The sequence below is a fragment of the Hydractinia symbiolongicarpus genome, chromosome 9 (genome assembly GCF_029227915.1).
Source record: "Hydractinia symbiolongicarpus strain clone_291-10 chromosome 9, HSymV2.1, whole genome shotgun sequence".
Lineage (NCBI taxonomy): Eukaryota > Metazoa > Cnidaria > Hydrozoa > Anthoathecata > Hydractiniidae > Hydractinia > Hydractinia symbiolongicarpus.
In genome coordinates this window covers 23072798-23086239 of record NC_079883.1, presented here as the reverse complement: position 1 = coordinate 23086239, position 13442 = coordinate 23072798, and the positions used below count along the sequence as shown (strand labels likewise).

At 33.6% G+C, this 13442-nt stretch overlaps 1 protein-coding gene across 2 annotated transcripts in view; it reads right to left on the bottom strand.

Annotated features, from left to right (window-relative positions):
- The window catches only part of LOC130656348 (DNA repair protein RAD51 homolog 2-like), a 33286-nt gene extending 21705 nt beyond the window's left edge, over positions 1 to 11581 (bottom strand). The window contains exons 1-3 of one of the 2 annotated variants that reach the window (XM_057459183.1): positions 11538 to 11581; positions 1097 to 1207; positions 805 to 903 (exon numbers count right to left, since the gene is read on the bottom strand). In XM_057459183.1, coding sequence (XP_057315166.1) covers positions 805 to 903; positions 1097 to 1207; positions 11538 to 11552 — 225 coding nt within the window. In that variant the 5' untranslated portion in view covers positions 11553 to 11581. Of the gene's footprint in view, positions 1 to 804; positions 904 to 1096; positions 1208 to 9790; positions 10021 to 11537 lie in introns of those variants that run through there. The other variant, XM_057459182.1, reaches the window with a different exon arrangement.
- Positions 11582 to 13442: the final 1861 nt, after the last annotated feature.

The window sequence follows — 13442 nt, the reverse complement described above, 5'->3', positions numbered from 1 at the left end:
AGAAAAATAAACATAAATGTATGGTAGATCCATAGAACTTTTCACTCATTAGTAAAACTTCCTGTGTCAACTGTTAACTTCCTAAAGCATTTCAAAACATATAGTGCACATATATATAGCTGGCTGGCTACCTGACAAGGTACTTTTTGGAGCTTTACCATGGAATACTGCAAAAGTCTAACATCCTTATAATTTTATGAATATAAACAAGCAAGTTTATTCTAGGCTACATTTCCACAACTACAGCTGTCATTGACAGGTAATGATCACAATTATTTTTAGGATTATTGAAAAAATAATCAGACGATTGAAATTAGCCCATCAGATCACAGCAGCTAAACTAACTCAAGGGAAATTTGATGTAGCCTGAACAAACCATTTACAATTGTTTGGTATTATGAAAGTATTATGCTGCATAATATACTGCATTTCTGTATCACCAGGTAACTTCCTAAAGTGACCAAACATGTAAAATTTACACAGTTAGCAAGCAACCTAAAAAGAGATTTCAAAACTTTGGAGCTAGCATTAATTTATTTCTTAAACTTTGTTTATCATAAATAGATACCATATGTAAAGTTATATAAACTACGTTGATAATGATGCATCCCTGTTTTTGTGTCATGTACATTAACAAAAATTTTATTCTTACTGTTCTGTTTCTTGTTTGTATACTCCAGTTTTAAATTTTTAATTTTCGCTTAAAATCATAAGACGATTTTAATTGTTTTATTAAGGGAGTCCACTGACATCAGCATGTTGAAATCTTTATCATATGATGGCATACTATCTATTAAGACATACCTCAGTTATCGTACCAGCAGGTAAACCTCCATGCAAAACATCATCAAGCTTAGAAAGTGAAGTTGTGAGAAATTTATGTTTCTTCATCAATTGAAAAGCCTAAAAAAAAGTGTGAATGACTATGTTTTTGTTGCTTAAAGAAACTAGAGTTGTTGTGATGAAAAGAATAAAATCACAACAATATGCAATAAGAGAAACATGATTTCTTTTTGTATTGCAATTATTGTTACTAGTAGGAATAATAGAACATAAAAATCCAGCTAACAAAAGGCTTCAGACTAACGCAACTCACAGTTACAGGAATTGGTGATACCACTCTACTGACTACTTTCAATAATTCCAGAGATTGTGTATGGCTATAATTGATGTTCATTAAGTCCACCAAACTCTTGGTCAGGACATCCTAAAATGAAATTTGTTACATAGTCATCTATACAAATAGACATATCTCTCCTTTCAATGAAAATATCAAATTGATGTGCAATTTGTGAAAAGTATCTTGTTTAGTAATTACTAATTTCAAAAATTATTTCTTTAATAATTTCTGTTTTTTATTTAATTTTCAGGCCTGCAAAGGACATTGTTTCATTTCCACTAGCTATATCTATCTATGTTTCTAACAACTTTTGGCTTATATCAGACCCTAGCAAATTGTTGTAAATAATCAAGAATGTGAACTAAACGTGATGGGTGCTATATTGTTCTGTGGACGTGAATCCTACACATTTTTCATGTTAAAGTGCACTTGAGAAGTTTACAATAAGAATTGAGGTATTTTTCAATATTAATTCTGAAAGATAAAGAAAACAATTATTTTTAACTGCAACAACATTTGTTGCGTGCATCTGTAAAATGTTGATTGTTGCCCCATGGCTTTAATCTATTCCTCGAACAAATGATTTGCGTGATTTATAACAATAAAAGTGTTTATTTTTATTTTTACAAAAAACTATCTTCACTTTCCATAGAAATTTGTTTTAAAAAAATATGTTAATTTTGTTAAGACCCTCTCTATTTTGAGTACACTTGAATATAAGTCTCCAATGTAGCATGTTTTTTGTTGCATAATCATATAAGTATTACCAAGAAATTAACTTGATAACAAACACAGAACATCTTTTGGAGGTATACTTGGTGAAAAAAGGGTTCCAAGCCACCGGTATTCTCCAGTACTCAAATCTAAGATTTTTCTAAATTTGGTCTACAACTTTTCTCAAAGAACTTTTACATACTAGAACTAATAATAATAATAATATAGTTAACAACAACACAAATAGTCTCTGCAAAGTATCTAAATCAGGTTTTTTCTGTCTAACTTCCGCAAAACTTCGAATGCATGTACGACTTCGCTATACTCTGAAACGCTAAATTTAACAGAACCTTTCAGTGGAATGACATTAAGAGGTCCAGATATTACGTCGCATAACTGGAAATAGGACTTGTCGGGAGGAAGATGAGCAGGTGTATCTTCCAACACACCTCCAGATCCAACTTTAGGCTTCAGGCATCTCATCAACAGAGTATCAACTGGCCCATTCTCATCCACAAGAAATCCTTGCATAAGCTGTGCGATGTATAATACTTCTTTTCGCTTGCCTTGATAACTCACCCCATACCATTTCCCTACAACATCGCTTTCTTTATTGGGAGTGCTAAGGAATTTCCAGGTTTTCTGCACACTTTCTATAACATTTTCCTCCTGCTTTTCATTCTCACTACTATCAGACTCTGACTGATCTGTCTCATCCTCTTCTTCGGATTCGTTATTATCTGTGTCATCTTCACTCTCAGAACAAATTTAGTGTGTAGTCTTACACGTCTTTTTGTCACAGGTCCAGCCAAAATCATTACAGGTGATCGACCATCAGTTTCTCTACAACTGGCCTTGCTGCAAATTGATTTTAGAATGTCATGGCATGATGAGCATTTCTTTAAACTTGCTGCCATGCATTTCTTCTGATGACAAACACATACTTCTTTGCAACTTTTAAATGCTTTCTTTTCACGTAGAAACTGGAGAACATTGTAATCAAATCTAGACGAATGACCATCACTTATCACAACAACTGGGCGCTGGATGTCCTTTTCTGTAAGATACCGGTCAAAAAATTTGTATGCTGCAAGGAGTGATTATGATCTTGACTACCATGTTCCGTTGTAGAAATCAACAAATTTCTGATGTTCTGAACTACTTCTTTAAGGAACATAGTATGCAAGACAACAATGTAATATGTTTATTTTAGCAATATATTTCGAAGTATTACTTCATCATCAGGCTATAAGTAAAAGTATATAAACAGTAAAACTGCTAAATAAAAAGTATTCACATCACATATCAACATCTACCTACATACACTATACACAAGTTAAAAGGTATTAAATGATTAAAACTCCCATGGGGGATAAGTCATAATTAAACTTTTATTACTAATTCACGTCTTTTAAGTTCGTCCTTTGTGTTTATTTTAGGCTTTATTTCCCGAATGAAAAGTGTCTCCAGTGTCATTAAATGATATTCCGACTTAATCGATTTTGTCATTATTTCTACATGATTGACTGATAGCTCCACATTACATGTCTTGAAATGACGTCCCACGGCAGTATATTTATGCTCTTTGATATGGGTTAGAAGATGTCAGGTAGTCTACCCCACATAACACGATAGACACCGTGAACATGTTATTTTGCACACTAAACCGCTTTGCATAGGCTGCGTTTTAACGAGCGTTCAAATTTCTCCGTCACCTTCCCTCGATATTGAAGAAAAACAAGTTTTCTCTCTGCTTCATCGTTGTTACTTTCATCTACCGTGGCTGGTTTCGGTCGGTATATCTTTTCCAGGGTCTTCTCTATAATTTCTTCGTAAAACGATGGAGGGTACTTTGACTTTGATGAAAATTCTCCCAGGTACTACATGCGTAATGAATCCTATACACCAGACCGGTTACTACGGAACGTTTATACTTTATGGGAGCTAGCGAATGGAAGTTCATTGTTAATCCTGTGTCACTAGCTTTTCTATACCACGTTGATGTTAAATTCTCGCCTTTGTGTATGATTCGCATGTCCAGTAATGGAATACTGCCTTTTTGTTCTCTTTCCACGGTAAACTTTAGGTTGGGATGAAAGTTGTTTATTTCCATAAGTTTGTCATTAATTTGTTCTCTATTGATATCTCTCAGGATATCTATTGATATATCTCAGATCTATGTAACAGGAGTATAGCTTTGAGTCGTTTTTTATACGTGTGTCGAACTTGCTAAGCCAGCCATTAGCTATATTTAGAGCTGGCTGACTTCCCATCGCTAATCCGTCCTTTTGTCTGTAGTAACCATCATGTGTTAGGAGCAACACATCACCACTGCACATGTTTGCTAGTTGAATGAACGTTTCCTTTGATACCGGTGGCTTTTCGTATATATCTGAAAACAACATGTCATCGCAGTAGTTAATCGCTTCCTCTACTGGGACATTGGTATATAAAGACGAAACGTCTAAGCTTATCATTTCTTCGTTACAATATTGTTTTTCCTGTCCAGTAATTACGTCACCATCAAGTCTTTTATCAATAGTTCTTCCATTCCTGATTTTATAGCTGAATATCCTCAACATTTTTTTCCTTGCACCAATTAACAGCTTGTTTCAACTGTTCCTCTCTAGATAATATTCTTTTACAAGATATTTTTGCCTCTGCCACGTTGTTTGGAAAAGAAGTAGTCTTCTTTTTCTACTTTCACTGGACCAAGGTGCTTTCAAACGCATTGTGAATTTTTTTGGTGTATTCATCACTAAATTTCTCAAGTTAACAACAAAAAAACATTCTGACAGTTAAATTTCATGTGCTTTTATATAGCATAAATAATTCTTAAAATAAATGGAACATTAAGTCTCAGAGGATGCTATTTTAAGATGGTTCTATTTAAGGAAGAGGGTTATTAATATACCCCGTCCAACCCATGCTAGCATGGAAAACGGACGTTAAGCCGAGAATGATGATGATGATGATTTTGAGACTTAAGTGTTCTAAATTTCTAAAATAGATGGAACACTGGGTCTCAAGAGATGCTATTTTCAGATGCTACTAATTAAAGAATTCCTGGAGACTTTTACTAAAATAAACTCTCTAAGGATGCTTACTAAATAAAAAAAGCACTTGAGGATGTAAACCTTTCCTAATGTTATGATATAAAAGGATAAAACTTATTTCACACACAAAAAAACACTGAATTATGTCAGTGGGATTTCATTTTGTATTAACTAATCTAATTACTTGCAATATCCAACCTCAAGAAGACTATATTTTGGTACAATATGATAGCAAAACTATCATATAATCACTTAACCTAAACACAGGAATGCTTCAATAAACCTACTTTCTAAAAAATCGTTTAGAATAACTGGTATTTTGCGGTACCTACCACTGGTATTTTGTAGTGCATTTCGGTAACTAAATTTATCCTAACTCAAAAATATTTTTGCAGTAAGAAAATTATTCAATACTGAAACCCTATACCCAATTTTAGATTCATTCCATCTTTTATTCGCCCATTAGATAAGATTTTCTACACTGGTATTTTGCGGTAACTAGGATTTTTTTGTGCAATTTCAAAAAAAAAAAAAAACAATAAAACAGAATGAAAAAATATTGAAGGGTGCCAGGAAAGATTATGTAAAACTACAATAAAAACAAAAAAAATATTAGTTACATATCAAGACCAAATTATGTAGCCAGTGTAAATTTCTGTGATATTCTGCGGTACTTCTACGTAACAAGATTCTTGGAGAGAACTCAGTATAGCGTCTGTATTTTGTCAGTGTGAATCAAGTTTCCTGCATTTATAATACATTCGAAAAGCCTGTGACTATAAATGAGGCAAAAAAAATCAGTTAAATTTTTTTATTAAAAAATCACCCAGGAGGAGTTCAAGTATATTTATAAATGAATAACTTTTTTCTAGTTCTTGAAATCCAATTTATTTCTCAAAGAGGTAAACGCGACATGCAAATTAAAACAAAAGAATTGTTGAGGGTTGGAAATTTTCTTGTTTAGGGTTTGAAACAAACTCTAACAACGAAGTTACACTATTGTTCTGCAAAACATACAGAGAATATTTAAAACTCACTGACGTAAAATGCAACAAAAAGGGAGTAGCTAAAAAGCTATCAAAGACAATGTATCGGCAGTGATCCGACTTTCAGAAAAAGAAACTGAAATAGAAAAGGAACGTTATGGCTGCTCCTCATCGTCATTAAGACCAACAGGAGCGCCCAAACAAACAACATTAATGCCATTTATTTCATTTGTTTAATTCACTCCAGAAAACTCAGTTAACTTAAAAAATGCAGATCGCTCATTTTACTGCAGTAAATGCAAAGTCCTTTTCATTTTATGGAAAATTATCTCAATTTTGTAATAACACCTTGAAAGAAGATAATTCTCTTATTTTTTTGTATGAAGTATTTTGAATAAAGTCTATATTATATTTTCATATTATTCTGATTAAATTCAAAACGGTGTTGAAATAACGCTAATTGACTTATCGTCTTTTTTTAACCCTTGGTGTCTCTTCTTTATCTTATAATTTATTTTTTTATAAGACATTCGGATTTATCAGGTTGAGCTTGGAAAGGGTTTTATGTATCACACTCCTGGGATCGAAATGGTGAATTGCTTGGCGAAAAGCAGTCGATTGAAGACAATAACAGGGCCACTGAATTCTGGTGATATTTGATAATACAGTGTCATGAACGACAGAAGTAGTTCCGCAAAAACAATGGATGAAAAAGAACTGTTTTTATTGAAAAAAGCCCTGTCAGGTATTTAACAGTTTTCATGATTTGATTTTCTTCTGTTCTATTTTTTCAATCGCGATAGCGCGATGGTTTGGTTTCAGCTTGGCTCATCGTCAATTCAACGTTTTTTAAGCTAGTTTAAAACAACTACTTTTATACGAACTACATTTACAAAGTACGAAAAAATGTGCAAATTAATCTCTTATTTTAACCGTAATTAATAATTCATAAAATATAAGTTTCTTTCTACCTAACCTATCACCTACCTAACTAGTTTTGTAACAATACTTTATTTAAAGCGACATGTGCTGCCTAATAGGATCACAATACAAAAGATCTTTTGATGTTATAAATAGAACCAGGTGTGATAACATTGCAGTGTAGTATATTGAGCACTCCACCGTCTTTAAATTCTTGTATTATTATTGAGTTTTTATTTACAATTCTTTTTTCTTCTTTTTTTTCAAGGTGACATTTGCATTGATGTCTCTGGAACAACCTCATGATGCAGATGCGGAAGGACTGAAACAAGCACTAGAAAATTCGATAAGAAAATTGGAACTTTCCGTTGACAGAGCGGAGCACGAAATCGGACTATGTTCTGATGGTGCAGCAGTAAATCTTTCTCTTTTCGAAAAGGTGAAAGGCAATATTGGTGAACACTATATGTTCAAGTGTGGTGTCCGAGCCATTGCTTGGAACTGGGTATCCAAGATGCCTTTAAAGCTTCCGATTTCAACAATACATGTGCAAAAAGATCTTGTTGATATTCATTACCTCTTTAAACGAGCGAAATTGCAATGGCGCCTATTTAAGCGGCAATCTTTTTTATGGCACTACCATATTAGAAATACAAACGCCCATCGGGAACTCGTTGGGTGGAGCATCAGTTTGCCATTTTCAGGCGCGGATTAAACTAGGTCAACCCTGTCACGCAACCTAGTAAAAAAATGCAGAGGATCGAAATCAAATTCTGTCGAATTTACCAGGAATGTGAAGATCGAAATATTCCGCCTTGTTTTCTCATAGCGCAAATTGGATCAACCTATGTCGACCTGACCTGTGTTAGCCAGTCTTGGCTCTAGGTTATCATGTGAGGCTTTTACCGTGGACTAGAATCACACCTATGTGGGCCTGACCTATTTTTAGTCAGAAATTTTGAAGCCAGCCAGTCTTGGCTCTAGGTTATCCTGTGAGGCTTTCACCGTGAATTAGTTGTTTAATTAATTAATTGCAGCAAGTAGTGTAGTGGGTTCGTCTGTAGCTCACAGTTTTGGGGACAGCGGATCGAATCCCGTACACTGCTTGGAAGTATGTTAGTGATGAACAAAGTAGTTCTTCTTCAATATGACATTTTTGTACATGTCCATAACAAACGACCGTTGCAGCTTGGTACTAGCAGAACCAACTGAACATAAAGGAATAATACAAAATGATAAATTTGTAAAAATAATAGGTTTTTGTACCTTGTGCAACAGAGTAGTCTGCTATAACACTCAAAAACGAATAATTCACATACCGCTACACTAGACTGGTATCCTGCCGTGCTTTACTAGTCTCTGTAGTAAAAACAGCGACAAAAAAAGAGCCTATTTTAAAGTTCTATAGAATACACTTGTCGTAACACCCTCCTCTGTTATGAATATTATATGATTTTACCGCTGCAAGACTTTATATAATGTCAACTAAACCAATAAAATAATTTGTAACCAATAAAATAATTTGTACTTAAACTTAGATTTTCCTATAAAACTGTGCAAAAAAACATTAAAAGAACATTAAAATTGTTTGTTTTATTATTTTAAAGTAGAAGAATAACTTCCTGTATAAGTTTCGAAGCAGCCCAATTACAACTTGCTGTACAACTTTCAAAACAGCACAGGAATAATTCTTGCTGTATAACTTTCACAACAACACAAGAAAAATTCTCGCTGCATAACTTTTGAAAACAAGTTTTTGAGCATGCAAGTATTATTATTTTTTCACCTTGAGAACTATTTTATTTTTCATTTGCTACTAAAAAATATAAACTGCGTGTGTTATGCGAGAATACATAAAAAAAATTGTTGTTGTAACACCCTCCTCCCTTGTTATTTTTTGTTAATTTTTTTGTTGTTGTTCCGACCATACATTCTTGCCCGTATAACAACTAATTAAATTGGAGTCACTCAAACCCTTTGGATTCATAAATCCTACATATTTATAGCTAGTTAAAAATCATAATTAGCAATTTTTTTAGTTAAAAATTGTGTGACAGTGCGTTATTGCTTGGTCTATATATTAAATTTAGAAGCAATTTAGACCTTAGCCTATAAGGAATAGGTATTTGAATACTTTTTGAAAAATGTAAACAAATGCAAGTGTGCTGCATATCTGTGCATATCCAGTGAACTTTGCATCTCAGTTCAAAGGACACCGTTTTAAATAGAATTTAAATAAACGATTTGAGACCTGTTGTACCTGTTCTTTTTTTCAATGTTTATAGGAATTAATTTTTTGCGATTTGAGTTGGGGTTGATATATGTTCAAGGCAATAGCGTGGAAAGTTAAAATAATTATCTCATAAAGGAGTTTGCTAGAATTATCTTTAAACAGCCTATTTCACCATATTTTGAGAGATAACTTTAACAATTAAGCCTTAACACATGTGATCTTTGCCACAGATTTTTAGAACAACCAGAGGGGCAAGTCGGTAAGTAATCGTTTATACATAAAAATCATAAAATAAGCTTTATGAGTAATTCCCGTATGGTAAAACCCTCTAAAGAGAAACAATCTCCATATTTAGAAACCAGTTTTATTTCTGTCTATTTTCCATGCCGGCACTGGATAATGAGAAAATTCTTTGCAGGGAGCTAGCTAAATAGCTTTGAGACAGGCTAAATAAACAGGACTATTAGCAAGGGAACCCCTGAATTACACCCAGGTTTTATATAATATTTTTAAGATTATTAGTTGGGCTGCCTATTGATTAAAGATTTTAAATACGGAAATCCAAGGTACATACAGTCGCTTTTGCAGAAAACAGAAAAACCGAAACTTGTTTCTGTATATTAGGAAACTGTTTCTCAACATGGATACTGTTTCCATTTTTACTGCCTATTTTGCCAAGGTTGGCTGAAGCTATATGGTGTATAGTCATCCATAAAGTTATGCAGTAAGTGCAGATATCATAACTGATTGTTTCTCCTACCTTGCACGTTGATATTCCACATCTATTAAGAAAAGCTGACTGCTCAGTGGCAAGCTGCTTAATTCTTGAGAGCTTCTTACTTGCCATAAAAATAACAGGTTAAAAATCATAACTAGATATATGCATCTTCAATCTTTTATTTGGATACCTTATCAAAACGCTCCTGAACTGAGAAAACGAAACTGGTGATCAATCCCATTTCCCGCGAATAATTTCTCTGCTAGATTCAGTCCTTCACCAGATGACGTACGTAATTTTCAGATTTAAGGGGCGCTAACACAACTTCGTCCCCAGGGCTTTTTGCTTTTTTGGACATCGAGGCGACAAGTAAGCGCTAGCGGCCCTGGCAGGCAAAGGCAACAAACCCTAAGGACGAGGATGGCGCTAACACATTCTCGCCCCCAGGGTGTTGCCTATGTCAAGCGGCTAGCGCTTACTTCAAAAAAGACCTAGGACAAGGTTGCCAACACGGACAATATTACCATTAAACAGTATATATATGGCATGGACAAGTAATTATATATGTTGCACAAATATATATGTCCAGGTTTATATACATGGCCTAAGTGCAAAATAAATTTAACAAATATATGCTCAAAAATAAGTATATATGATGGTCATTTTCAAAATATGTCTGCTTGATAGAAATTTTAGCATATTGTCAATTCTGAAATGTATATGCCGTAATAAAAATTTGTATGTTGAATTATAATATATGCCAAACACAAATATATATCGGATCATCTGTCCCGGACTCCTTGATCAAAGCTCTCGCCAAAGACATGTGTTGTTGTTTAAGGTTGCATATCTTTTATCGATCTTCGACAAGTAGACATACAACTCATTCTTCTGCGGTATATAGAATACGGAAATGTTTGGAAAGGCCGTTCTTCTGATTGTTGAATCTCACTACTTCGCCTAGTTGTCCCAGTACTGTGGTATTCAGCTGAATAGTGATTTTTTTTTTTAAATGTGCAAATAATATTCACGTGATTTTGTCTTTGTGTTTGGCCTGAAATCATGGCCTTTCATCATGATCCATGGCCTGGAAGATGTCAACGAGAAAAAAATTATGGTGAAACGGATTAAAAAAAAGCAATAGAGGCGATATAGACCAAAATGAAAAAAAAAACAAGACTGGTCATCAGGCCCAACCAGTGAGATAAAATCAAGGACTTTGTGCTGTTTTATTTTGATTCCTAGAACCTAAAGGAGCCGTTTCGGTCTGGTCTGAAAAAAAACCCATTTCTAACACATAAAAAAGACATTAAATGCTCACGGATTGGTATAACAATTAGAAAGTTTGGAGCCTCTTTATCGCATTTTCGTCTCCAGATCTCTTTGAGATTATTTCGAGGTTTATCCAAAGATCCCAAGAAGTCTACCAAGGGTTTGTACCAAAGTTTTTAAATTGTTTTGGAAAGTGGAAGAATCAGATATTTTCCAACTTCCGATATTCGTCTGTTCTGCTTTCATTTTATATACTCAACTACGCATAAATAGAGCTTTAGCGGATTTTCAACTTTACTGACATCACCATGGGCTCAGTATTAAGAACAATTTAGTAGGATGTCCAAAAACGTCGCCTACTTAACTGTCATGTTCAAGAAATGATAAACCTTCAACAACAACATTTTCATGTCTAAACTTATTAAAAAATGTGTAGACCTTCCGATCACATAGCTATTTTAGCCTGAATTAATTTGCGACAACAAATAACCCCTATGGTAAAGTTAGATAAACTTACCAATTCGTCATACATTTACTGTGTACTCCATCGTCTTCGGTATCTGAAGAGATATGTTTTCTGTGTGCATCAAAATTCTGCTTAGCAAGAACGGTGTTGTATAAAAAGGGCGTCTCTCATGATGAATATATTTTTGATAAACTGTTTGTCCATATATAGAAGTATTTTTACTCGAATGACAATACCAACAATGTCACTATAATTCTTATTCTAAGAAATTGTTACTCATACAGCCACTTTCGTCCCCAGGTCTCTTTAAGATAAACTTTAAACTTTCGAGGTTTATCTTAAACAAGCTCTGGAGACAAGAATGTCATAACCTGATATTGTGTTTGGATTGTCCATTCTCCATAAAACACCAATAGCGCAAATTATCCTTAGGGCTTGTTAGGTTTTTGTATATTAGAGATCAGACCGTCTAAATAAGAAAAACATAACAAGGCTCTGGGGACGAGGTACTTTCTATTTGTTAAAAAATAAATTCTATTTGTTATTATGAAGTGCTTTTCCATAGTAAAAAAGTATTTTTATTCCAACCATAATGCCTGCAAATGTCATAAAACATAAAACTTAGAAGAAGATGGGAACTATAGAAATACTAATACAAAAAAAACCATTTGTCTATTTATCTATACAAAAAAATATTAGTGCAGCGGACTTCCCGTATAAACTGGTTGAAAATAGCTATCAGTTATTAAATACATTATAAACTGTTTTATCTATCTTTTCCGAGAAATATTACCCCCAGCAGCGTATCAGCCTCCGCAAGCTCGGTCTTTACTTTTGACCTCGGGTAATATTGCTCAGTATACGTAGACAAAACACTTTAAATTGTATTATTGTTAACTGATAGCTATTTTCAACCGGTTTATAGGGGAAATAAGCTGCGCTGATTGGCTAAATAGCCTTCACAACGGGCTTTATAAACACGGTAAAACTTTTAACCTCACAGCAACTGAAATGGTTACTATAAATGTAAACAAACAACTTCGCTAGAAAATTGGTAACATTACCATCTACATGCAGTCTCAGAAATCAACTTACAGTAAATCCAAAACCTCGTATCACTTCGCCAGAAAAACAGCAAGAAATGTTGATAATTGTGAATCCCCTGCGTTTTTAATATCAACATTCATCATAACAATGAGCAACAAGCAAAACGGCGTCGAATTTGTGTGATAGGACTTTTCTTCTGACGAAAAATAAATTTTGGTTCAAAAAACGTTTATAAAAATTTTATAAATGGATATTCGAATGTTTTGTTATCTTTTTGTACATGCATTTCCATTCTCTGTTGTTATAGATTTCTAACGAACAAAACGGTCGAGACATTGCAGACATTGCAGTCATATTATATATCACAATGTCAGCGGAGCATACAAGTTACCTTCGAGAAATGGCCCAAAGGCTGTAATTTTTTCAAAAAAATCTGAACAGCATTTCTAGCTTTTTTCCCTTTTCGTCTCCTGATATTTCTTTATATTTAAAGAATTAAAATCTGTGACAATTCAAGACTACCGCCATTATGCAGACGATCACATCATTATTTTATCCCATAAAAACTTTCCAAAAGATTCTCGTCTCTAAAAATTTTCGCAAATCAACCTCGCGAATTTTAAAATAACAAAATAAAAAAAATACTGAAACTAAATGGACTGGAGAAATATGTATCTTCTTTACTAACTTTTTATAGAGGGTTTACGGGCTTGGTTATATGTTAAGCAATATAGCTAACGTAAACGAAAACTCACATATTTCTAGATTCCACATTAGAGCGGCTAAAAATGTAAATTTTTTTACACGGCTAAATAATAATAATAAATTAAAAAAGAAATTTAATACCTTGGGGTGAAAATGCATGACATATATTAATAGAAAAATCTTTATTATATCATATATATTAGA